Here is a 26,249-nt window from a genome sequence, read left to right as displayed (position 1 = left end):
CATTTAGATTAACAGTGGATAACTAACATGCAGTATTTTTTGACGCCTGAGGGAATGAAGGAGATGATGGCCAGGAATTACAACAGCTATACTGTAAAACTTACAAAAGAGTTGTTTCAAAATTTGCTTCTGACTAAAGCAGACAGAACCATATATGCATGTAATGTCTCTCGATAGCAGAGGTGATGTACTTCTTCCTCAAACATCAATTTTCATGTTAAATTAAGCTGGACAAAACAGACAGAAGATTCCAGTACAGGCTAGCGCTAGAAGAAAAAATGGATTACACAGGATAGGCAATATTGTTTCACGAACAATGTTTATAAATTGTTGAGTTACCAGTAGTGTAACACATTCAAGAAACTCCAAAAAGAAAAGGAAGACTTAATATGAAGCATATGAATCTGAGAGACAGAGGGTAACAAATAATACTTGGATCTAATCGTCACACCAATACTGACAGTGTGGAACATGCTGGAGACTCAAATAAGACAGATAGGAAATATAATCTGCCGCACCCTAGTGCAAGGAAACTGATGTGATTCACTGGAGTGGCCTCCGGTGATGCCAGAGAGAATTGCAGCCCTGGCAAAAGGGTAGACATTTGACACCTGCCCCTCCAGCATCCAGTACAGTGAGGTAACTAGAGCCCACCATACCTGTGCGTTTCGTAGAAAGGAAACCATGGCACATAATCTGGGTGATGGCTAAACAGAGACGAGAATGTGATTGTAAGGCCCAGCATTGTGTGTGACCACGGTACTGTGCTGACTGAATTACTGTCTCTGCTCACAGCATCTTCTGTACTGGATATCTGACTGGATGGTTATTGGTTGATTGGGGTTCAAGGGACCAAACAGCAAGGTCATCAGTCCCTTGTTTCAAATGTGGTCCATTCAGACAGTTTGACATCTCATGAAAGTCAGAACGATAAAAGGGAAAACGCTAAGAAACGTAAAACAGCAGTCGTGTCGTCAATAGTAAAAATAAAATGAGTGCAGTCAGCAAGAGAGCGACCCCATGGCTATGCTAGAGGCAGCCCCTGATTGGAGTGGGTGGTTTCAGGGCAGACACTGCATACGGGTCCAGAACTCAGGCCATTCCTTTGCGGCCATCTCTCCCCGTGGAACTTATTCTTTTAGTGCTGCTTCTCCTGCCCCTTCGGCCTTCCCTCCCGTGGCTACACCTCTGAAGCAGCAGGGGCAAGACTACCTGCTATTTGAAAGCGTTCAACCGCTAGAATGTAGAAGTGCAGAATGAGATTATCACTCTGCAGCGGAGTGTGCGCTGATATGAAACTACCTGGCAGATTAAAACTGTGTGCCCGACCGAGAAGTGCATATGGCCAAAGGAGACTAACAAATTCTAAAAAGTGAAACAGAGAAAAAAGGGGAAGAAAAGAGGGTCTTGGCCAAGGAGGTGAGTCGAGAATCTCCAAACACAGCTTACAGTGAGAGATACCCCAACCCTCACTGCCATGCCCCAACACCAAAGTGAGATTAAAAACCTTAAAATTGAGAATAAAAACCACTTTCCCGGCGGGAACTGAGAACCAGTTCGACTATCCACAAATCCTCAGCCAATGTTAAAGGTAAAGCGCGGGGAAATCTGTACTTAGTATGCAGAGCTAAAAGAAGGGGGCATTCCACCTAAATGTGGGTTACTCAGTGGAAGGCCCTACGAGCACAAAGTGAGGGTGGCTCATTACGCAAAAGAAAACCGTGGGTCAGCCTGGTATGGCCGATGCGGAGACAACACAGTGTGGTTAAGTCCTTTCGAGAGAGGCAGAAGGAAGAACGCCACGGGCCAGGTGTCACCTTAATTGCACGAAGTTTATTAGACAGGGAGGTAGCCACCCAAGAGTTGGCCCATGATTGTGCGAAGTTGGATTTGATGTGAAACTGTAAATCCACTGCAGGAGGAGTTACAGAGAATGGAAGGGGGGGGGGGGGGGGAGTGACTGCTCCGCCTCATTACCTGGGATACCCACATCACCACGGACCCAAAGGAAGTCAACGGAACGGAACAAGCAGCACAGTGAAGATCAGCCAGATGGTCATGGATGGCCGAGACCAAGGGATGGTGGGAAAAACTCTGGTCAACAGCCACAAGGCCACTCATTGAGACCGTACATAACAAAATGCGGTTGTGCTGGGACTGTTTAATAAAGGTAAGGGCCTGGGAAATTGCCATCAATGTCACAGTAAATAGCCCACATGTAGGTGGCAGCAGATGATTTTCTGTGCCAACAGAGGACATGAAGGCATATCCCACACGATCAACAAATTTAGAGCCATCGGAGAAAAAAAAATCATCCCAAAACTCCCATAAAATTTGGCGGAAAAAGCAACGGAACACCATGTGGGGGATGGACCCCTTTGGACCTCAGCGGAGATCCATCCGAATTCGGGGCAGAAGAAATATCCAAGAGGGGGTGGTGGGAAGGGAGCATGGAAAACAGGACAAAGAAGAAAGCTGAAAATCGAAGTGAAGAGACGCAAGGTGGATCCCAACAGGTAAACCTGCACGAGGACGGGAATCAGATGGGCGACATCCATGGTCTGGGAACAGGATAGAAAAGGAAGGATGAGTGGGAGAGGAACAGACAGTGATTGCATAAGAAACCAGAAGCTGGGACCACCAAACAGAAAGGGGGGGGGGGGGGATCCCAGCTTCACACAGGAGGCTATCAACAGGGCCAGTAGGGAAGGCACCAATGGCCAAAAGGATACTGCAATGGTGGACCGGATCCTGCAGGCACAGTGTGGAAGGAGCAGCCGAACCATAAACTTGACAACATAGTCCAAGCGAGACAGCACTAAAGCACGATAAAGGCAGAGAAGGATGGAGCTTGCCACAACCCAAGAGTTGTGGGCAAGGAAGCGAAGAACTGAGTTTACGGAAACATCCTACCTTCAGAAGTCTGATACGAGGCAGCCAAGTGAGCTTGTTGTCGAAAAGACGACCCGGAAAACGAAACTGTGGGACCACAGGTAGTCGTTGTGCATCGAGATAGAGCTCTGGATCAGGGTGGATCGTAATACGGCGACAGAAGTGGACCACCCCCAATTTTAAAGGAGAGAACTGAAACTCGTGTGAGATGGTCAATGCAGAGGCATGCCGTATAGCTCCCTGGAACTGTTGCTCTGCAGAGGCCATCGAAGAGGAACTAACCCAAATGCAGAAATCATCCACATACAGAGCAGGAGCGACCTAAGGACCGACAGAGGCCACAAGTCCATCGATAGCAATGAGGAAAAGAAGTACACTAAATACAGAACCCTGTGGGATGCCAGTCTCCTGGGTCCATGGAGAACTAAGAATAGTACCAACCCGAACCCACGACCAGTAGAACAGGAACGGGCGGATGAAAATCGGGAGTGGACCCCACTGCTAAAGTGAAAGGAAGATGTGATGGCGTCAAGCCGTGTCATAAGCCTTGCGAAGGTCGAAAAATACTGCAACCAAATGGCGGTGCTGTGAAAAAGACTGTCGAACTGGGGATTCCAAGCTTAGTAAGTAAATGATCGATCAGAGACCATCCCTCTCGGAAGCCACACTGGTAATGGGACAATAGATTCCAAGATTCGAGGACCCAATTGAGCCGACGGGCTACCATCAGTTCAAGTAACTTGCAAACAATATTTGTCAGAATAATTGGCCGATAGCTTACGACAAACAAAACCATGATGCTATCCCTCCACTGAGAAGGAAAGTCACCCTGGAGCCAAATACGGTTAAAAACCGGACAAGATGTTGCTGTTATGGAGCACTGAGATGTTGAAGCAGTTGGTTATGAATGGAATCTGGGCCAGGAGCTGTATCACGAGAAGAAGAAAATGTGAAAAGATATTCCCATTCGTAAAAGGTTCATTGTAAGATTCTGACTGACAACGGGTAAAATGTAAGGCGAAAGCTTCGGACCACTGTTTCTGGTGAAGGAAAGATGCCGGATAGGAGGTTGATGATGATGCTGTTGCAAAATGGGTCGCCAGAAGTTCCGCGAGAATCAGTGGGTCCATACAAAGACCATCCGGGACCACCTCTGAGGGTGGTCTACCAGTGGCAACCTTGGAGAGAGCGAAGTGTAGCCCATACCCGTGACATAGGGACAGTAGGAGCGAGGGAAGAAACAAAGCATTCCCAACACATCCGTTTGCTCTGTTTGATTAAGTAACGAGCTTTAGCACGAAGGCGTTTAAAGGTAATAAGGCTGGCAACGGATGGGTGTCTCTTAAGGTGTTGCAAAGCTCGACGGCAATCACGAATGGCAATGGCAATTGCCGTACTTCACCACGGGACTTGCCGGCGGCGAAATGGTCCAGATGAGCGAGGTACAGCAAGGCTAGCAGCGCGAACAATCACGTCAGACTTGTCACGTATGACGTTATCAATACAACCTGACAAAGAGGGAGAAAACACAACCTATGCAGTGTATAGACGCCAATCGGCACGTTGGGTAGCCTGCCCATCGGGGAGCGGGAAGGGAGCGAAAGAATCAATGGGAAATGGTCACAATCACAAAGGTCGTCATGTGGCGACCAGTGTAATGAAGGGAAGAGGGAGGGAGAAGAAAGAGAAAGATCGATGGCAGAAAAGGTACCATGACTGGCACTGAAATGAATAGGGGAGCCATCATTAAGAAGGCACAAGTCGTGGTCTGCAAGAAACTGGTGTATGAGAAGACCTCGTCTAGATGGAAATGCACTGCCCCAAAGGGAAGTCGAGCATTAAAATCCCCGAGAAGGAGGAAGGGAGGAACAAGTTGCAGAAGAAGGGCTGTTATGCCAGCAGGTGTAAGTGTCCTGTCAGGAGGGAGATAAAGATTGCAAACCGTCCAGGTGGACCCTATCAGCAACCACTTCCAACGTCGTTTGAAGAGGAATCCATGTGCTAGCAACGTCTGTACGGACCAACGTACAAACGCCACCAGTGGCCCACACGGGGCCGACCCGATTTCGACCGAAAACACGGAACCCACAGAGGGTTTGTGAGTGATCATCAGTAAAATGATATTCCTGTAGAACCAAACAAGCTCCAGAGTACGACGAAATAACGGATTTCAACTCCGGTAAATGATGGTAATACCCATTACAATTCCATTGGATAACCATAGAACAATGATTCAAATGGGGGTTGAACAGGCTAAAGCCAGTCACCGTTACCGACTAGGAGGGGGCCACATCCATGAACAACAAGTCAGAACTGGGTTGCGAAGCCAAGGATGGGATCTCTGGTGACACCAAAGGCTGCTTGTCCCGGGACTTATGTTTATTCCTCTTTTCTGTTTGAGATCGAGGAGAGCTGTGTGGCATAAAGGAGCCAGCTGCAGCAAGATTGGGAACAGAACGATCGGGCAACCTGAGGGCCCCACAGACCGTGGTTCTCGCAGTCATCTCGTGGCAGCATTGGTCGCGTGGCAGCATAATTTTGGCCTGGAAGGTGCCGGGAAGGGATATCCCGGGAGGGGCGCCCTTGAGCGGCAGACGGCGAAGAAGTGGGACACTTCTCTGGCTGGAGAGGGGGGAACAGTGCATGGAGGAGAAGGTGTGGGAGCCACAAGGGAGGGGGCGGAGGAGAGGGATTCGGGACTGGGGTAAGGAAGGGTGAGGAAGGGGTGAAAATGGAACTAAAGCAGAACTAGCGTCATGGACACTGGGTGACGACATGCTAACTTCTTACGAGCCTCAGTGTCGTTTAAACGATCAACAAACTTATACTCCTGTATCTTCTTTTCCTTCTTATATACTAGGCAATCTGGTGAATGTGGAGAATGATTGCCATGACAATCCACACAGGAGGGGGAACACACGAACTTCCCTCATGGAGTGGACATCCAGTCACCACAGAGAGGGGCCTGCGAACAGCAGGAAGACGTGTCCAAAACATAAGTACTTAAAACACCACATAGGAGGTGGTATGTACGGCTTCACACCAAATCTATAAATAATAATATTTATGCCACATCAATAACCCATAATCTTTACTTTCTCAGGGAGGGTATCCCCTTCAAAGGCCAGGACAAAGGCACCAGTATCAATGCCATTGTCCTTCGGACCCTTCTGAACATGCCGAACAAAGTGAACACCCCACCGTTCAAGATTGTTCCGAAGCTCCTCATCAGTTTGAAGGATGAAGTCCCTGTGAAAAATCACACCTTGAGCCATATTTAGAGACTGGTGGGGGGGGGGGGTAATGGACACAGGAATTGTGCCAAGATGGTTACAGGCACGAAGGGCCACGGACTGGGCAGCTGAAGCGGTTTTTATCAGCAACAAACCCGACCGCACCTTGCTCAGGGAGTCCACTTCCCCAAACTAGTCTTCAATGTGTTCCACAAAAATAAAGGTATGGCATTGCTGAAAGTATCCCCGTCTGTCCTGGTGCAAACCAGATAACGGAGAAAAGGTTTCGCCCCTAGCCGATGGGTCTGACCTTCCTCCAAGGGTGTAGCCACGGGAGGGAAGGCCAAAGGGGCAGGAGAAGCAGCACTAAAAGAATCAGTTCCACAGAGAGAGACAGCCGCAAAAGAATGGCCTGAGTTCTGGATCTGTATGCAGTGTCCACCCTGATACCACCCACTCCAATCAGGGGCTCTCCTCACGTGCGCCACCCAGCCACAGCGAGAGCTGTCTGGCACGCCAGCCATTGCCGGGAGATCCGATGCTCCAGGACGACAAGCAACCACTGCTAGGCTTACCTGAGGTGGTCACAGCTCAGGTATCAGAAGTGTGATCCCTGTGTGTTCAGGGGGCTCAACCGAAAGGGTACATAGTGACCCCACCACACGGTCTGGCTACCGTGCTGGCTATGCACCCTAGCATCAGACGACGACGTGAAAGAACAGGTGGAATGAACTAGGAGGGCAAACGTCGGAGACACAAGGTAAGGTGCTCTTACCCAAATGGCTCACACGACGCAATAGAAATTTAGTAATTGAGGCCAATCCCCAGAGGGGGACCAGGGAATGCCAAAAGGATGAGGTGATTACGCAACAAAGCCAAATTACAAAACCAACATAACCAGGAGGATAGCGGGGCCAACATAAGCAAGGACACCAAGAGAGGGAGAGGAGGGGGCAAAGGAGCAAGGAGAGGAAAGGAGGGTAAGGGCAAGGAAATGCAGCCCTGGAAAGAAGAAAGACTGCACTAGCTTGGCACCCCGTGCTCACCATGCAAGTACTCATGAAAGAATCTTGAGACCCCCCAGTCAACAGCTTTGTCAAAAGTGGGTGGAGGAGCCAACAGGTTCAGGACACTCTTGCATTGGGTTTGGAAGCTTCCACTTAAGGCAGATGAATCAGCAATGATAAAAGGCATGAGGATACATGAAGTGCATCAACAAAAGTATCATGATGATCTTGGCAAGAGATTCCTGACTAGTGCCTATTTAGATACCTGGGGAGACTGCCAGGAATGACGTGACCATGAGAAAAAGATTGAATGACCAACAAAAGGATGACATTATACGAGTCGAGACGTTGAACGTACAGAGTTTGAATGCAATAGGAAAGCCAGACAATAACAAAAGGGAAATGCTAAAGCTCGATTTGGATACGGTGGTGGTCACTGAAGTGAAATGGAAAGGAGGCAAGGACTTCTGGCCAGACGAGAATAGGGTAATATCCACAGCAGCAGAAAATAGCGGAGCAGGAGTAGGATTCATTATGAGTAGGAAAGTAGGGCAGACAGTGAGCTACTGTGAACAGTTCGGTGACAGGGTTGTTCTCAACAGAATCGACAGGAAACCAACACCAGCACAGGCAACGAGAGTTCAGGTATACATGCCGACATGACAAGTTGACAATGAAGATGTAGAAAAAACTATATGAGGATATTGAAACACTTAATCCAGTATGTAAAGGGAGATGAAAATCTAATAGTCGAGCGCAGGGGGGAGGGGGGGGGGGGGAGAAAAATGCAGTTGTAAGGGTAACACTAGAAATAAGGGTTACAGGAGAAGATAGACTTGGTACTAGGAATGAAAGAGAACAGAGACTAGTTGAGATGTATAAAAAATTTCAGCTAGCAATAGCAAATACTCTCTTCAAGACTCAGAAGAGGAGGAGAAGGTACACTTGGAAAAGGATGTGAGATATGCGAAGATTTCAGTTACGTAGCATCATCTTCAGGCAGAGATTCAGAAATCGGATACTGGACTGTTAGGTGTACCCAGAAGCAGATACGGATGCAGATCACAATTTAGTAGTGATGAATAGGCTGAAGTTTAAGAGACTAGCAAGGAAGAATCAGTGTGCAAAAAAGTGGGATATAGTAGTACTAAGGGATGAAGAGTCTCTGTGGTTATAGATACTACCATAATGAACAGCTCAGGAGGTAGCATAGTTGAAGAGGAATGGATATCTCTTCAAATAATCACAGAGGCTGGAAAGGTAGAAAGCAGCTAATTGCAAAGAAACCGTGGGCAACAGAAGAAATACTTCAGTTGATGAATGAAGGAAGTACATAACTGCTCAGGGAAATTCAGAAATACAGACATACAAGTCACTTAAAAATGAGAAATAGGAAGTGCACAGAAGCTAAGGCAATATGAACACAAAAAAGAGAAGAAATCTGAAAGGAAATGGTTGTTGGGAGCACTCAACATATAGAAACAGGAGTTGATATGGAGAACGTATGTGGTCTAGTATTAGTCAGAATTTAAAAGAGCTTCAGAAAATTTAATATTAAATAAGGCACAAGGAATATACAACATAAGATTTTCTAAAATGATTGGGGAAGTGGTAACAAAGTAACTATTCACATTAGTGTGTAGAATGTGAGTCTGGCAATGTACCAACTGACTTTCCGAAGAAGATCATCCACACAATTGCAAAGATTGCGACAGTTGACAAATGGGAGAATTACCACATCATCAGTTTACCAGCTCGTGCATCCAAGTTGCTGACAAGAATAATATACAGAAGAATGGAAATGAAAATTGAAGTTGTGTTAAGCGTCAATTGATTTGACTTTAGGGAAGGTAGAAGCACTAGAAGCAGTTCAGATGTTGCTGTTGACAATGGAAGCACAACTGAAGAAACATCACAGCACGATCATAGGATCTGTCAACCTGGAAAATGTGTTCGACAATGTTAATTTGTCGAAGATGTATGAAACTCTCAGAAAATTAAGGGTAAGCTGTAATAAGACTCATAATATTCAGTATGTACAAGAACCAAGAGGGAACAATGAGACTGGAAGACCAAGAACAGAGTGCTCGGATTAAAAAGTGTGGAAGACAGGGACACAGTCGCTTTCCCCTACTGTTCGATCTATACACCAAAGAAGCAATGACAGAAATAAATGGAAGGTTTAAGAGTGGAATTAAAATTCAAGATGAAGTGGTATCAATGATAAGATCCACTGATGACATAGCCATCCTTAGTGAAAGTTAGGAAGAATTACAAGGCACACTGAATGGAATGAACAGGCTAATGAATACGGAATATGAATTGAGATTAAATCAAAGGAGGAAAACTTAATGAGAAGTAGCAAAAATGAGAACAGTGATGAACTTATCAGGATTGATGAGCACAAAGTAAATGTAGTTAAGAAGTCCTGCTACCTACACAGCAAAGTAAGCGCTAACAGAGGGAGCAAGGAGTGCATCAAGAAACAGTACCAAAGGTAAAATGGCATTTCTGGCCGAGAGAAGTCTACTAGTATCAAACACGGGTGTTAATGTGAGGAAGAAATTTGTGGAATTGTACGTTTGGAGCACAACATTTTATGGTAGTGAAACATGAACTGTAGAAAACTGGGAAGAGAATGGAAGCATTTGAGATGTGGTGCTACAAAGAACATTGAAAATTAGGTGGACTGGTAAGGTAGTCAATGAGGGGATCTCTCCACAGAATTGGCAAGGAAAGGAATATATGGAAAACATTGAGAAGAGCAAGGGATAGGATGATAGGTCATCTGTTAAAACTTCCATTGTGCTAGAAAGCTAAACAGAGCAAACACTGTAGAGGAAGACACAGATTGAAACACTCAGAAAATAATGGAGCACGTAGGTTGCAGGTGCTACGGTCAGAAGAGTGATGGAAAAAATAAGAAAAGACGAGGAACAGCAGCTTGCTACGAATGTAGAGAAATGTAAGTTAATTCGGATGAGTAGCAAAAATATCGTATCAATATTGACGTTGTGGGAAACATATCAGACTCCAACAGATGGGATATGAAATGAAATCTGCTGTACCCTAGGAGAGGAAAACGTGGTGGGATTCGCTGAGTGGCCTCTGGTAATGCCATAGACGATTTCAAGCAAGACAGAAGGGCATACATTTGGCACCCCCTGCTGCAGCATGCACTGGAGTGAGTTAAAAGTACACACCGTTCCTGCATGTTTGTAAGGGGGAACGTGCAGCACATATTCCAGGCGTTGGCTGAACAGAGGGGAGAAGGAAATGTGGCTGGAAGGCCCAGCATTGTGTGCGACCATGTTGTCTTGTTGACTGCATTATTCTTTTGTTGTTTGGTTCAAGTGACTCTCAGCAGTATGGGACTGAACATCTGAGGTCATCAGTCCCCTAGACTTAGAACTACTTCAACCCAACTAACCAAAGGACATCACACACATCCACACCCAAGGCAAGATTCCAACCCGCGACCACAGCAGCAGTGCAGTTCTGGACTGAAGTGCCTGGAACAGCTCTGCCACAGCGGCAGGCCTGTTGTTTGGTCACGGAGTGTCTGGGCAGCCCCTGTGCTTAGACCATGTTGTTTACTGCACACACAACCATATGCTTCTCTCTGGACCCTGGCGTATTTCATGTGGTGTACCTTTTAAGTTATACCACCACTGTACTGTTTGGGGGTAGCAAAACAAGTCTTGTACTGAAGTTGCTGGCCTATTGCAGACAAATACTGAGGAAATGGAAGCCAATTACTGCCGTACTGTCCTATACCGTGTGACACGCTGTGGCAATGTGACGATGACACCAGATCTCGATTACCCCGACTGACACATCGCACTTCTGAGTAGCCGTTCTATGCTTGTGGGACAGACCTTTAATGCGATCGTCAGTACTGTTCCAAGGCCGTCACCTAAGTCAGCACCTCACGGGATGTTCGAGCAGCAGCTGCCAGTCGCAGCTTTCACAATCAACCTGTGCCCAGGTCTGGCTGTCAGAGCCGCCTCGGCCACTGAATGCACACTGTGAGGCGTCAGTGTGGCACCCGTGTTGCGACAGTAGTATGCTTCACTATGCCTAAAAGTTACAGCAAGTCAGTATCTGCCACACGGGTACAAGATAAATGCGAAACTGAATACGTTGCTGTCCTCGACGTGTCACAGAATGCTAAAATGATTCTGGTGCTGAGGAACATACATAATAATGTTCAACTTCTCTTTATGCAGCACGATGCCAGTTGGAGCTATCCTAGTGTCAACTGCAGCAGTGATACCGAACAATTGATGGCTACTTTTAGTAAAGCTGCCCAAACATCACAGCACGAGCATTCATCTGGTCGGCTACAAAATACACCCGTCACTGTGTCCGTTTTGTGCCCACAGCAGAAGTCTCACTTGCTAGGTACACTATCAAAGGATCTCTTGTTCAAAGGCTTGATGCCAAAATCTACGTGAGTGGGATCTACACATGCTTTATAAGAGAACTAATGAAATGTAGACAGATTCCTTAACCTTTGAAATTATCCCCTCTATGATTTGTTTACTTAACATAACTGCTAACAAAAAGAGCTGAATATGGAGCTTTGATAAACCAGTCATGACAGGACAATGACAGCATTGTGAGCTATAAGGAGATACAGTCACAAGTATTGTAGTGTTAGGAACACACACACACACACACACACACTCACATTATTGTTAAAGGCATAATAACGTCTTGCCCCGGGCTCACCTGGCTTCTGCTCGTGGCTCACCAAGCAGCCGACTGACTTCGACGACGTCTTTTGGGTACTCCAGCACGGCGTCTGCCCAGCCCTGCGTCGCCATTACTTTGTGTGTTTGAGACCTTATGAAGTGGACGGCGGCCGCAGTTAGGCTGGGGCACGAGTGCCTCACCGCCAGCACAGCGGCAGCCGCCGCCGTCTCCACCTCCAGCTGCGCCGCCACCTGCTGTTCGCAGGCGGCCTTCAGGGCTGACAGGCCGTATTTGTCGGCTGCCGTCAACAGCTCCCGGGCCGTGTCGGTCAGCTGGGGTGCCTGCAGGGTGTACATGTAAGACAGCAGCTGCCTCAGCACCGGGCCCTCCACGTCCGCGATTCTGACTTCACCGCAGCTGGCCTCCAGCGTGTCGTGCTGGAACATGGCTCGGAACACGGGGCTCCTCTCTTCCAGGACCGCGCGGTGCGCCGCCAGCCGCGTCTCTCCCGCCACCAGCGTCACGACCGCGCCCTCGCCCGCGTCCAGCAGGGCGCCCAGGTCCACGGCAGCCGTCCTCTGAACCCCAGCAGCTGACGACATGATGGAAGGTCCTGAAACACGGCGCCACTGACCCCACCTTAAAAGGCACACTCGACACTTTTACGACGCACATGCAGACCAGTACAACAGTTGCTAACTTTTTAAATTTTTTTTGTGGTTTTAGGGCGCACAACTACAATGGTCATTAGCGCCCAGACTACGTTAGGAATGCACCGCGAGGCACAAGGTTAAAACAGCAGCTAAAAGGGAAAACACAATAAAACATACATTGACAGGAATAGGATTAAAAAAACAGCATAATCAAATGTCCTTAGACAGGTTTGTCAAGTCCACGTCTGATGCCAAAGTTGACTTTGTGAGCAGCGAAAGTGTGGTAGGTGACGTTGTCTATTGTTTTTAGGGTTGGGGGAAAGACGTTAGCGAGAAAAATATCTGAGTCTCTGAAAGCAAGTTGAGTACCGCAAATCGCTAAGCTGCCTCATTCTCAATTACTGGGTGAATAATAACTGCCGGCCGCTGTGGCCGAGCGGTTCTAGGCGCTTCAGTCCGGAATCGCGCTGCTCATAAGGTAGCAGCTTCGACTCCTGCCTCGGGCATGGATGTATGATATCCTTAGGTTAGTTAGGTTTAAGTAGTCCTAGGTCTAGAGGACTGATGTCCTCAGATGTCAAGTCCCATGGTGCTTAGAGCCATCTGAATAATGTCCGGGTTTTTCAACGCCTTCATTTCCGTTTCCTCGAGACAAGCTAAGCTTCCAACTGATACTTCTCTTACTGCGTGAAAACCGTACCCGAAGATTATACTACTTTACGAGTGGATTACCAAAGCATTTTGGATGTTTAAATTCGGTCAGTTTACGTGAAACATTTCTGCTGGAGGTTCCGTAATGGAGATGACTACAGCTGACGGAATCTGAAGACGCCGTGTCGCTCCAACATTCATTTAGTCCAAAGTGCTGCAGTGGATGGCTTTCGCTAAGTTGTGTCCTATGAAGATACGTTATTTCCATGCAGTGGCATAATAAATAACGTGTTTTTTTCATTTTAAGTATGTGTCGGGCGAGAATTCTGAAGGAATCTGGACTCGCACATCGAAACAATGTCCGACTGAATGTGGCGCTATTTTCCACTCGTTCAACGTTATTCCCTCTCAGGTTTTCAGCGCTTAAATGACTAGAACGGCGATAAATAACGAGCAATGAAACACTCGACTCACTAATTTAACACACTATTCCTCATTCGTAAGACAATGCATTAGACAGGAGCAGTTTTCTGACGTTGCTTTCTCGTGAGTTAACGCGACGGACGACTCAAAAGCGACCAAAACGGCGGAACAGCCGCGGCTTCCGGAAACTGCAGCCGGGGCCAGCTGCCCGCCTCCCCCTGAGGAGCTGCTGACACTGGCCGCCTGTCCCCCCCCCCCTCCCCCACTCCACGGCTGACCCACACAAACCGCCGGGGCGCGCAGCGTTGAGTCCTGGGGAGTTAGCGACCCTTTTTCGAGAAATGTACATCTTTTTCACGCTTCTTGTTAGATGTGCCATAGTTTTAGAATTCTTTGCACAAAATTTCAATAGTTCTGCAGAATGTAACGAAGAAAACAACAATACTCAAAAACATTTTCGTATCGAAAACATTCGTTGTCAATTTTCGCAAAAATTTAACTCGTACAACAGTTCTGAAGACTGTTCTGAACAGAACCCCAAGAGCTCTATCGAAAATCCCAATAACATTTTTCTATGGTGATAATAGTATATGAGAAATTTATTTAATGTGGGACACACTTTCTACAGAAAATATAAATATATTCGTACGACAGTTCTTATGATAGTTGTGAACAGAACTCCAAGAGTTCAATCGAAAATCCTAGTACCACTTTTTTGTGCATGTAATAGTTTGCGAGATAATTGCAATTTAAGGAGAAAATCTTTTCACTTACTGTGAAGTTGGCGCCCTTTTCTTCAGAAATGCTTTTTTTTTTCAGAGTTCTTGATAGATACGCCGTAGTTCCAGAGTTCGTTGTACAAAATTTCAATAGTTCTGCAGAATATAGCAAAGAAAAACAACGTATAACATAGCTGATTCAGGACCCTTTCCTTATGATACAATTCTCACTGTTGCCACCATAAATCACTTGTGCATAGATTCCAACCGTATTGATCATTACAAAAATACACTCCTGGAAATTTAAATAAGAACACCGTGAATTCATTGTCCCAGGAAGGGGAAACTTTATTGACACATTCCTGGGGTCAGATACATCACATGATCACACTGACAGAACCACAGGCACATAGACACAGGCAACAGAGCATGCACAATGTCGGCACTAGTACAGTGTATATCCACCTTTCGCAGCAATGCAGGCTGCTATTCTCCCATGGAGACGATCGTAGAGATGCTGGATGTAGTCCTGTGGAACGGCTTGCCATGCCATTTCCACCTGGCGCCTCAGCTGGACCAGCGTTCGTGCTGGACGTGCAGACCGCGTGAGACGACGCTTTATCCAGTCCCAAACATGCTCAATGGAGGACAGATCCGGAGATCTTGCTGGCCAGGGTAGTTGACTTACACCTTCTAGAGCACGTTGGGTGGCACGGGATACATGCGGACGTGCATTGTCCTGTTGGAACAGCAAGTTCCCTTGCCGGTCTAGGAATGGTAGAACGATGGGTTCGATGACGGTTTGGATGTACCGTGCACTATTCAGTGTCCCATCGACGATCACCAGTGGTGTACGGCCAGTGTAGGAGATCGCTCCCCACACCATGATGCCGGGTGTTGGCCCTGTGTGCCTCGGTCGTATGCAGTCCTGATTGTGGCGCTCACCTGCACGGCGCCAAACACGCATACGACCATCATTGGCACCGAGGCAGAAGCGACTCGCATCGCTGAAGACGACACGTCTCCATTCGTCCCTCCATTCACGCCTGTCGCGACACCACTGGAGGCGGGCTGCACGATGTTGGGGCGTGAGCGGAAGACGGCCTAACGGTGTGCGGGACCGTAGCCCAGCTTCATGGAGACGGTTGCGAATGGTCCTCGCCGATACCCCAGGAGCAACAGTGTCCCTAATTTGCTGGGAAGTGGCGGTGCGGTCCCCTACGGCACTGCGTAGGATCCTACGGTCTTGGCGTGCATCCGTGCGTCGCTGCGGTCCGGTCCCAGGTCGACGGGCACGTGCACCTTCCGCCGACCACTGGCGACAACATCGATGTACTGTGGAGACCTCACGCCCCACGTGTTGAGCAATTCGGCGGTACGTCCACCCGGCCTCCCGCACGCCCACTATACGCCCTCGCTCAAAGTCCGTCAACTGCACATACGGTTCACGTCCACGCTGTCGCGGCATGCTACCAGTGTTAAAGACTGCGATGGAGCTCCGTATGCCACGGCAAACTGGCTGACACTGACGGCGGCGGTGCACAAATGCTGCGCAGCTAGCGCCATTCGACGGCCAACACCGCGGTTCCTGGTGTGTCCGCTGTGCCGTGCGTGTGATCATTGCTTGTACAGCCCTCTCGCAGTGTCCGGAGCAAGTATGGTGGGTCTGACACACCGGTGTCAATGTGTTCTTTTTTCCATTTCCAGGAGTGTATAACCATTGACCAACGACGCACATTTCTTGCGGCGTTGTGCAAAGTATTCAGCTTACGCGCTGTGAAATGAAACCATACTTGACGCTATTGTAAAATTTACGATGGATGGCTTCCGTTCATCTACAGAGTCAGCATCTATCGAATTATCTTCACGCAAACGTGATTCCAGGATCACACACGTCCCCCTTTTAGGTACGGAGGAAACCAGAGTTCAGTCTTGTGGAAGCCAAAACAGGAACTCTGGGCCGTCCTTTTACTCATAGCAAACTCTAGAGAAATCTCACGCTTGTTTTTCTTCATCGTGCCAACAAAAGAAAAATTCTCCCTTCATAGCTCTATCGGCATTCCAATACTAGTAAACCAGTTGTCCGGTTTCACATTTCGACCTGAGTGATATGTAGGTTTACACAGTCACAGAACAACATCAAAATGTTTATTGCTCAGTTGGTAAATCCTTCTGGTTGCAACAAAGAGTATATTTCCAAATTGTACAGGTAAAATACGTAAGAATCCACAAAAACATAGATTTTAAATCCATATTTGTTTGTTTTGATAGGTACATATTGGCGAAAACTGCACCTTCCACAGAATCCTTCCAGCTTCTTGTCTACTGTAACATTTTCTCTGTATAAGATCTTTGGTAGTTGGGTACAAACAGTAAATATTTCCCGAATTGCTGTTAGCTTCTCCAATTGTCTCCTTTCATCACGAATAGCGCGACTGTAAAATGTAAGACACCCCACAATAAATTTGAAACGTTTTACGTTCATTTGCGAGGTGAAATTTTTCAATGCCATCCCCATCACCTCCACAGAGATCTTCCAGGATTCATCTGCTACTTTTGTTAACAAAAATTAAAAACAAGAGACTGATGAAGGCTTTCAATTCAATAACATCTATTGATTTTACCCCTCTCTCACGCTGAAATGAAGCTTTGACGCTCTCAAATTGCTGATTGGAATACAAAACTACAATAGACAAATATCGACATCTATGAGGCAATTACAGCATCACAAAGGCTGCTTTGGCTGCGCCTATTGGTCCAGGTAAATTTCGAATAATATTATCCTCTTCGAACAATATGCTTTGGATTTCTTCAACATGATCTAGTACTTCCCACTTAAAATAATAAAATTCCTATAAAATAACGCAACCAGGCGCAGTGTATTAATCTGATATTTGGCATTCAGACAGTGGGCACTGACGAATAAAGTTCAAACAGAATTCATGTGTATTTTACATTCTGGATCAGCTTTGTACTACTTACTACGTCGATAAACAAATTAATTGCTGAAATGAAATGCGAAAGAGCACAGGGGATAAAAACGAGTAATCGGCTCATATCTCATCAGGAGGGCATTAGCGTCCATACTGAATCAAACAACAATGAAAGGCATACACAGAAAGGAAGCTATAACGAAAAGGCGCCAGTGCTGCCAATTGTTGAAAAGTAATTTACAGAAAATTTCGACATGTATCAATCTGAACAGCTGCGCCCGATGGAAGGATAATAAAAACTATGACACGTCCCTGAGACCTCTCAAGATCAAAAAACAATAAACAAAGCACAGCAACCATGCAAACGTCGTGGCACTACATCCCGAAACAATGAAAACGTGAACTGCGTCTTTTAAACAATCGGCAAGTGACGTGTCAGCGTAGCAGTTACAACAGAGGTAGCATCAAAGCTAACGACAGCAACAGCTGCACTTTTTGAGTAACGCGCGCCGCGTCGTGTGAAGGCGCCCGCCACTGCTGCATTTCGCTCCCTGATCTGCCCCTAATGACTAAACGTAACAAAACTACTCACACTCATGCGAATGATCATTATGCTCGTTCAGTCAGAGCTCTCTTATAGTCGCTGCCTGTTGTGTAAGTGATATTTATGAACCGAAATACCCTTAAAAATGTACAATCTACCAGGATTAAAACGTCTTCTCAGCATGGAGGAATTTAAAGTAATCGATGATAGAGGCATTCAATTCACTCCGTCTCATCTGGTCTTCTAAAAACTGTGAGAAAATGTCTTCAAAACATATTTACACAACAATTAAAGGATATTGTCATGATCTGCTTACTTTTGTTATAAACACCTTCAGGCTGGAATGTTTCGTTGAAGAAAAAGACAACAGCAAAGATGAGTCGTGGAATGTTTTTGCTTCTTCGTGCAACAAGGACATGACAAAGCAATTTGACCTACTACTGTCAGCAGAAAAAAATGGTCTACCGTAAAACCAACAAAAAAGAAACTTGGAAAGCTTTCACGACTGGAAATAGGGAAATGGACCGATTTGATGGCTGATCAAATTTATGAACATCACAAAATTCCATGTGCCTTTTCTTTCAAATACGCGAAAGTGTGTGGAAGTTCAAAGTACTTCTTGAAGATTAAAGGAAGATGTACAGAATGCGGAGCCACTTTCGAAGGGATTGCTCTGAAGATGCGAAAAAAGGACAACGATATTATTCTAGACTGAAGACTTTCAGACGATAGTATTCACCTGAAAAGAAGACAACTTCGTAACACGAAAAGACAACAGGTAGCTGCTAAATTGGTTGATAACAGGATTCCTGCAGCTCTTTGGCGAAACGATTAAGCGAAAAATATGTCTTTCGGAGACATGATTCCTCCAAATTTACCCAATGCTGATGTCTTGAGAAAGGCGAAAGAAGAGTAGAGGGACAAACGATTTGGTATAACAACTAGTAAGCCTGTTGAAAACATGCAAACCGCAAAACATACAACCCATCGGGACGAAATTCACGCAATCGGATTGGACCCATTCTTCTGTATATATTGGCTCAAAGATCAAATTCAGTTGCACAAATATTGTCATCAAATCAATAGCAGTGAATACGAGTCAGTAGATGTTACAGGTGGCGTTGTATTTCGAGTTATTTCACGATTTGGGGATCTGTCAAACAGAGCTGACTGTGTGGAAATTAAGTCAAAGTACATATACCTGTGTGAGTACATACGCATCCGCGTAGTAAACGTCACTAGTCAAGATCCAAATATCATGAATCAGTTGCCCAAGTTATCAGATGATATCCTCTAGGTATGACGCATCATTCCTGTCATTTTTCTTTATGGAAATCGTCAGATCTGGAACTCCCAAACCAAAAATCATGGTAACTTATTTTGGTAAGGCTTTGTTGGTTGCCATTTCTAAAGCAATAGCCAATTTCTCGGACTTAACAGATCATTTGAAAAGGTTTTATAGTCATATTGTTTTGCACTAACGAGTAATTCTACCCTCGTGTTGTTTGAGAATAGATTTAAACCATTTTATGGTCATGATTTCGAGGTGGAAATGCTTCTCAGGAGGTAAATCACAAGTCAAACAACTTTACCTTCGAGTTTTGGCACATATTTACATGACAGATTTTCGTGATACTGAAAGTGCTTTGCGCTCACTTTTGGTTGTTGCGTTGAGTGAACATAGACAAAAAATGAATATCTTACGACATAAAACAAAAAACAGTACGACAGTCAGCGCGGAAATCTCTAAAATAGCACAAGACTTGCAGGCAGACATCATGTGCTTACAAGAACCTTATAATAGAAACGGGCAACTGATATGTCTACCAAAACATGCTACCACAATAACAGGCAGCAATGACTGTAAGGTTGCAATAGTAGTTCTAAATAGAACTTATAATTAAGGTAACACAGTTATGCAATCAACACTTGGTTACCATAGAGGTAACTAACGGGAACGTCACGTGGGTTACTGCATCCATGTACGCCCAATACAGCCATCAAAGCCGTACGCAGACTACATCAGAGAACCAGTAATGTATGCCAGAGGCAAAAAATTAGTGATAAGTGCTGACATAATTCCAGATCGACCCTCTGGAACTCATAACAGATGACAGAGGACGCATAATCACTGATCTAATACAAGAAACACAATTACACGTAATGAATACGGGAGGACCTATACCAACATATGCAGGGTTCGATGGTACGAGCAGTAATATCGACTTCACGCTGGCAAATAATGCAGCAATGGCATACGTAACAAACTGGACTGTACACGACAACATAACCAGTAGAGATCATAATGTCGTAACAGACACACTAACTCACACTCAGAACACAGTGACCAAATCACACACCAGACACTTGCTGTTGCACAAAGCAGACTGGAACAAATTAACGGAAATTATCCAACGACACGATCTACAAAACATCAATGGAAGTATCGATTATAGAGCACACAAGTTAACACAGGTGATACAACATGCACAAAACACATCAATACCGACAGCAAAGAACACAAATTGCTCACCAGTACCATGGACCAGAACTCACGAGACTCACACAAGACGCAAACGAAAATTATATCAAAGGGCGATAGCAGATAGGGACAGACGAATAAGACTTGAAGCATATAGGCATGCACAAGACTTATATAGACAGACCCTATACGACACGTGTAGACAACAATGGGAGCTATTTGTAACAACACAGAGCAAAATACATGCGGGAAACCATACAAAATACTGACAGAGAAGATAAAAACCCCACTAGTTCTGGGAACGCTAAGGCAGGAGGACGGCACGATGATGAGGGGATGGAGGAATACAGCGGAGTTTCTCCTGTAGAAACTGCTCCCTGGCGACGTTATCGATACAGACACACAACACCATGCAACACTAAGAGAAAACCTACACACACCATACAACGCTGCAACTGTCACCCGTCCTTTTGCGCAAGAAGAGGTTGCGCTAGCACTCTCAGAGCTCAAAAACAAAAAAGCACCTGGACCAGATGGTATCCACTCGGAAACACTGAAAAAACTAGCACCGCAGATCACCACGTACCTTGACAACGTTACTGAACGATGCCTTACGGCTGGGCAGGGTACCTACAGTACGGAAAACCTCCAAAGCAGTCACTATTAAGAAATCAGCTGACAGGGATCCTTCAGATCCAAAGACGTACAGGCCAATATGCCTGATTCAGGAGAAGCTACTGTGTAAGCGGCTGCAAACACACAGAGCTCCCATGGGTATGAGCCAACACCAGTTCGGCTTCAGATCTGGCAGATCAATAGATGATGCCATCAACCAGGCCTGCACATAGTTAACACCACAAAACAGAAATACGCCACGGCAATAATGATTGTCATTGCCGGAGCATTTGATAATCTTTGGTGGCCCGCACTGTTTCAGAGGCTAAGACATCTGGAGGTACCGCAATCACTGCAGACTACTGTAAAGACCGAGCAGTCGAATGGCAGATGGACAGCCGGAAAGCAATTAAAAGAATTACCGAAGGCTCTCCTCAAAGGTCGATCTGCGGCCCCATCTTCTGGGACATGACAATCGAACCCCTCCTACAACTTCTGGATGGGGATGACAGGTCAGACGGAATTGTCGCCTACGCAGATGACCTTATTAGTTGTGGTCATCTGCAAACTGTTTATGTCTCACATAATTCCAAAATAAAAATGAGAATTTACGATCCGTCCTCACAGCTGTACTTCCAGCACTACCTCATCTCCTGCGTTCCAAAATTCGCAGAAGTTATCCTACGAAAATTGCGGAAGTACCACTCCCGGAAGAAAGGATATTGTGACGATATTGCTTCGTAACAGCCTGGGGTTCGGAACCCGGTCCGGCACACAGTTTTTATCTGCCGCCAAGTTTCACATCGGCGCACACCCACTGCAGACTGAACACAGAATCTATTTCATAATCTATTGGCACCACAAAAATGTTGTGACGGTTTTTAGAAGAACTCTTTCGGTGCTATCCAAAACTGTCAGCAAAAGGGTTGTGCCAGTTTATTATAATGTAGACCAAGTGGGTCTCTCGTAAATGATATATGGGTCTCTCGTAAATGATATCATCTCATTAACTGTTATCCCCACAAAAAATGTTATTACAGTTTTCGGTAGAACTCTTAGGGTCCTATTAAGAAATGCCATCAGACCTTTTGCACGAATTTATTACTTTCACATGACGAAAGTGAGTCCCATATTAATTATCTCATATAATGTCATCGTCACAAAAAATGGTATATTTTTCAGTAGAACTCTGTGGGTGCTATTCAGAACTGTCATCAGAACTATTCTACGAATTTTGTTTTCGTAGAGAAAGTGAGTATCTGATTAAAACAATTATCGCATAAACTATTATCGCCACAAAAATGTTCTTATCATTTTCAATACAACTCTTCCGGTGCTATCCAGAACTGCCAACAGAACTGTTCCACAAATTTATTTTTTTCTACATTGACTAATTTTTTACTATACCAAAATTTTGCAGAGTTATTGTTTTCTTCCCGAAATTCTGCAGGACTATTCGTGTTTTGAGCAGGAAACTCTAGAACTATTGCATACATATCAAAAACTATGAAAAAAATGTATATTTCTCGTAAATGGGGTGCAAACTTCACGGGAAATGCTCTTAAGCGAACCTTAATAAATGCCGTTACAACGTAAACAATTACCTGCACAGAATATGTTACTAGTATTTTCGATAGAACTCTTACAATGCTATCCAGAGCTGTCATCAGAACGTACGAATAGACAATTTTTTTGTAGAGTAAGTGAGCCCCACAATTAATCAATTATCTTACAAACTGTTATAACCACAAAAATGTTATTATGATTATCGATAGAAGTCCTGGGGTGTTATCCAGAAGTGTTCATCAAAATTGTTGTACGAATTTATTTTTTCCTGTGGAGACAGTAGGTCAAAGATCAAAGCAGTTACTGTATAAACTATCATCGCCACAAAATCTTATTAGGATTTTCGATAGAGGTCTTGATGTTCTGTTCAGAACTGTTGTACGTATATATTTTTTGCTAAAATTGACAAAGAATGTTTTCGATACGAAATTTTTTTCGAGTATTCTTGTTTTCTTCGCTAAATTCTGCAGAACTATTGAAAATTCGTACAAAGAACTCTAGAACTATGGCACATCTATGAAGAACTATGAAAGAAATGTGTCGTGAGAGGGGTGCTAACTTGACACGACTGCGGCGTTGCCAGGTCGGCCCCCGGCAGGCGAGGGAACGGCTGCGGCAGAGCCGGCGAGGCGTCTACGTCGGTGTCCGCACTGCCGGACCGGACCGCCTGCCTCCACCCACACCGGTTTGTCTCGTACTGCCGTATACAGCTGGCAACACGAACCCCGTCCCCGTTTACATGGGACTCCCAACACAGGATTTCGTAATCACATTTCCGAGTACCGCTTCTGGGTAGTAATGTAAATCTATTCTGGAAATCCGCCTCCAGTTGCCAATTTTCCGAACTGCGCAATCAATTTTCAGTCCCACGTAAACGCAACCGGTTTTGAAAAATCCTGGGGCTGATAGGTTTCGTCTCCTTTTCAAAAAATTTCGGCTAATGTGGCCAGGGTGGCTTTCTGTGCAGTGAAGGACAACTAGAAATATTACACCTCGTCTAACTGAAGGGAAATAGTTACTGTGCTGACTAAATGAGAAACTGCAACAGCTGTTTTCCAGGCGACATATTTAACTGGGATGGCGAATCTGCTTCAGACCTTAACATGTAAAAACGGCGGCGTAAAACCGTTTCCGAAATTCGGTTTTCGTCTTTCGGAAGACGTGTAGCATATAAACTAGTGACAGGAGCCATTTTAAAGGGCGTTCACACTAGGGCCTATGCTAGCGTGACCAGGAGTCCCGTCTTTAAAGGGACTCCTTTTATTTCGTTCCGTGTCCCGTTGTCCCGCAGAATAGTCAACGGGTTGCCAAATGTTCCGGTTTTTCGTATCAGAAGTAACCGTATCTTTGATGCTTCACTTTCGTTTTTATTTACTTTTACATTAATATAGTGTCATAGACAGTTTAACATTTTCTTCAGTCTTGCTTTGTCTTGAAGGCAAAGATGGAATGAAGAAGGTTTATTTTGATCAAGGGATGAGGACAGGTGAGAACAGAACATTGTCCGTCATCGTGTTTACTGCCAGTCACCTACGCGTGAGTTTCCCGATTCGTATCGATTATCGGCTACCGCAGAAATGACGGGCGGATGTAACAAGTTTTCGTTAAAGAACGTTATACGACTATCAAGTTGTATTCGTGTTTACAAATTAGCTATTCCCTGCTAAATGACAAATTTGCAGTGGATGCAACCGACACGATGTCTTCGCACTGTTACAACAGTGAGAAGTTGGCGGCAGTTTAAACACTCGGTTTGGCGAGCTTGCCTCAGTCCGCTGTGTGTGAAACTAATTCCTGCCCGTTAATATGGGGAAAATAAAGTTTCTTTCTTGAAAAGAGGATTCCTTTACCTGATGGAAACCGCGAGTACGAGGGTGGTATCTACGCTCTGTCATTCAGTGTTTTCCACTGAACATTGAGGACTTACCGATACAACGAAGCACAAAGAAAATGAAGCACCTGTTGGCAGTTTCTGAGAGGACTTGCAGCTCCGTCACTTCCTCTGTAAGAACGAATGAACTACAAACAGACGAAGACTAACGCGGAACAAGTGCTGTTTGCGTTCCATACCGCAAAACACAATCCTCCTTTCCATTCAATGAACTGCACGACTCTTCTCATCAGAGACCTGTTCGAGAAGAAATTCGCATGTTCGAGGACAAAATCCGAGTCAATTTTTGTGAACGTTTTACCGCCTTACGCAATCCATGAAGTTCAGCCAGAATTTCAACATGCTAAGTGTGTGTCTGTCATGGTCGATGAATCAAATCACGAAAGGTTAAAGCTGGTGACGATTCTAGCTCGTTGTTTCATTCCTCCAAAAGGTGTTCGGTGCAAAATAACCCATCTTCAAGACTCGTTGGGTGTAGTCTGGATATTTTTAAAAAGAAAAAATAGGTGACAGGATCGGAACACTTTGTGCAGATATAACTGTAATACCAACTTTGGTGAGCGCAAGAGGGCAGGAACTTTAAATGTTTACTCCTAACTGAACAGTGTTCTCGAGATGAACTTTGAAAGCACCGGTCGTGCATCCCACGTGAAGCTGAAACACGTGCACACGTTTTTCCCTTTGACACAGAAACAATAGTGAATTACATTTTTCAATATATTCACATTTACACTGTGTGTGTGACTAAGGAAATTTGGGCAATTTGCATGGTCCCTAGGTGACCAATGTGCGCCTCTAAATCATATACCAGTATCAAAGAATTTTAGAATAACCATAATGACAGAACTCTCAAAGAGAAGTTTCGTATTAAACTATCATGATGGAAGGTATAAATCCTTCACACGTTAGATACTTGGCAGTAATGTGCTCAGACCCTGTTGTCAGAAAGCAAAGTAAACACTAGAGAATGAATCAGTGTTGAGAGCAACTACGATGGTTAAATATACTGAACTGAATAGTCCCAGTGACCAATTGATTGAACTTTCTGCATGAGGAGACACTGGCTACATGAATCCCACCGAAATATAAAGACTTTTATTGTAAAATATGTACCATGTGTGCTACATAATGTAAAAGTTACGGTGCTACATGATGGACCCTTCACACGTACAAAATACAAACTGCGTGCGGAATGTGCATTTTAAGTATCTAACAATCTGGACGCTAAAGTAGCGACAGTAAAAAGGCCAAAACCTTTCAACAAACGACAAATCCACGAAGGAGGAGGAGGAGATTAGTGTTTAACGTACCGTCGACAACGAGGTCATTAGAGACGGAGCGCAAGCTCGGGTGAGGGAAGGATGGGGAAGGAAATCGGCCGTGCCCTTTCAAAGGAACCATCCCGGCATTTGCCTGAAGCGATTCATGGAAATCACGGAAAACCTAAATCTGGGTGGCCGGAGACGGGATTGAACCGTCGTCCTCCCGAATGAGAGTCCAGTGTGGCAAATCCACGAACTGTGTAGTTTCAAACAGCGGTGCGGGCAGCCACAGCAAGGAATAACAACTGTGATACACGGAAAAGACTGAACCTGTAAACAGTACGTAAATTTATGGCCAAAGTCCCTAGCGCGTAGAAATATCTAAGCATTAACGTGAAGTTTCACGTACAAAATAGTTATATGCAATGTACGAAGCTGTTGAAATATCACGTGCATAAAAGTGTTGGATGTAGTGTCAAACTGCAGCGAGTAACGTGTAAACACGGGACATCTGAACGCTGTGACAGGTGGACAAACATACAACAGAAAACCCTAACGGAACACGACGACTGTATGAATGCAGTGCGTGTGTGACGGGAGGTGTTGACAAGCTATGAGCTTTGCATTTTATTAAACAGTGAGATAGTACAACCGTAATCCTAAATGTTGTGAAGTGCTGC

At 45.3% G+C, this 26,249-nt stretch overlaps 2 protein-coding genes across 2 annotated transcripts in view; both read right to left on the bottom strand.

The window, feature by feature from the left end:
* LOC126213041 (poly [ADP-ribose] polymerase tankyrase-1-like) overlaps positions 1–26,249 on the bottom strand; it is an 881,088-nt gene that overhangs the window by 829,487 nt on the left and 25,352 nt on the right. The window lies entirely within an intron of this gene.
* LOC126213350 (BTB/POZ domain-containing protein 19-like) overlaps positions 1–26,249 on the bottom strand; it is a 76,547-nt gene that overhangs the window by 25,338 nt on the left and 24,960 nt on the right. Inside the window, exon 2 of the mRNA XM_049941048.1 lies at positions 11,867–12,443. Coding sequence (XP_049797005.1) covers positions 11,867–12,432 — 566 coding nt within the window. The 5' untranslated portion in view covers positions 12,433–12,443. The remainder of the gene's footprint in view (positions 1–11,866; positions 12,444–26,249) is intronic.

The sequence above is a fragment of the Schistocerca nitens genome, chromosome 11 (genome assembly GCF_023898315.1).
Source record: "Schistocerca nitens isolate TAMUIC-IGC-003100 chromosome 11, iqSchNite1.1, whole genome shotgun sequence".
Taxonomy (NCBI): Eukaryota; Metazoa; Arthropoda; class Insecta; order Orthoptera; family Acrididae; genus Schistocerca; species Schistocerca nitens.
This window is presented reverse-complemented; position numbering and strand designations above follow the sequence as displayed.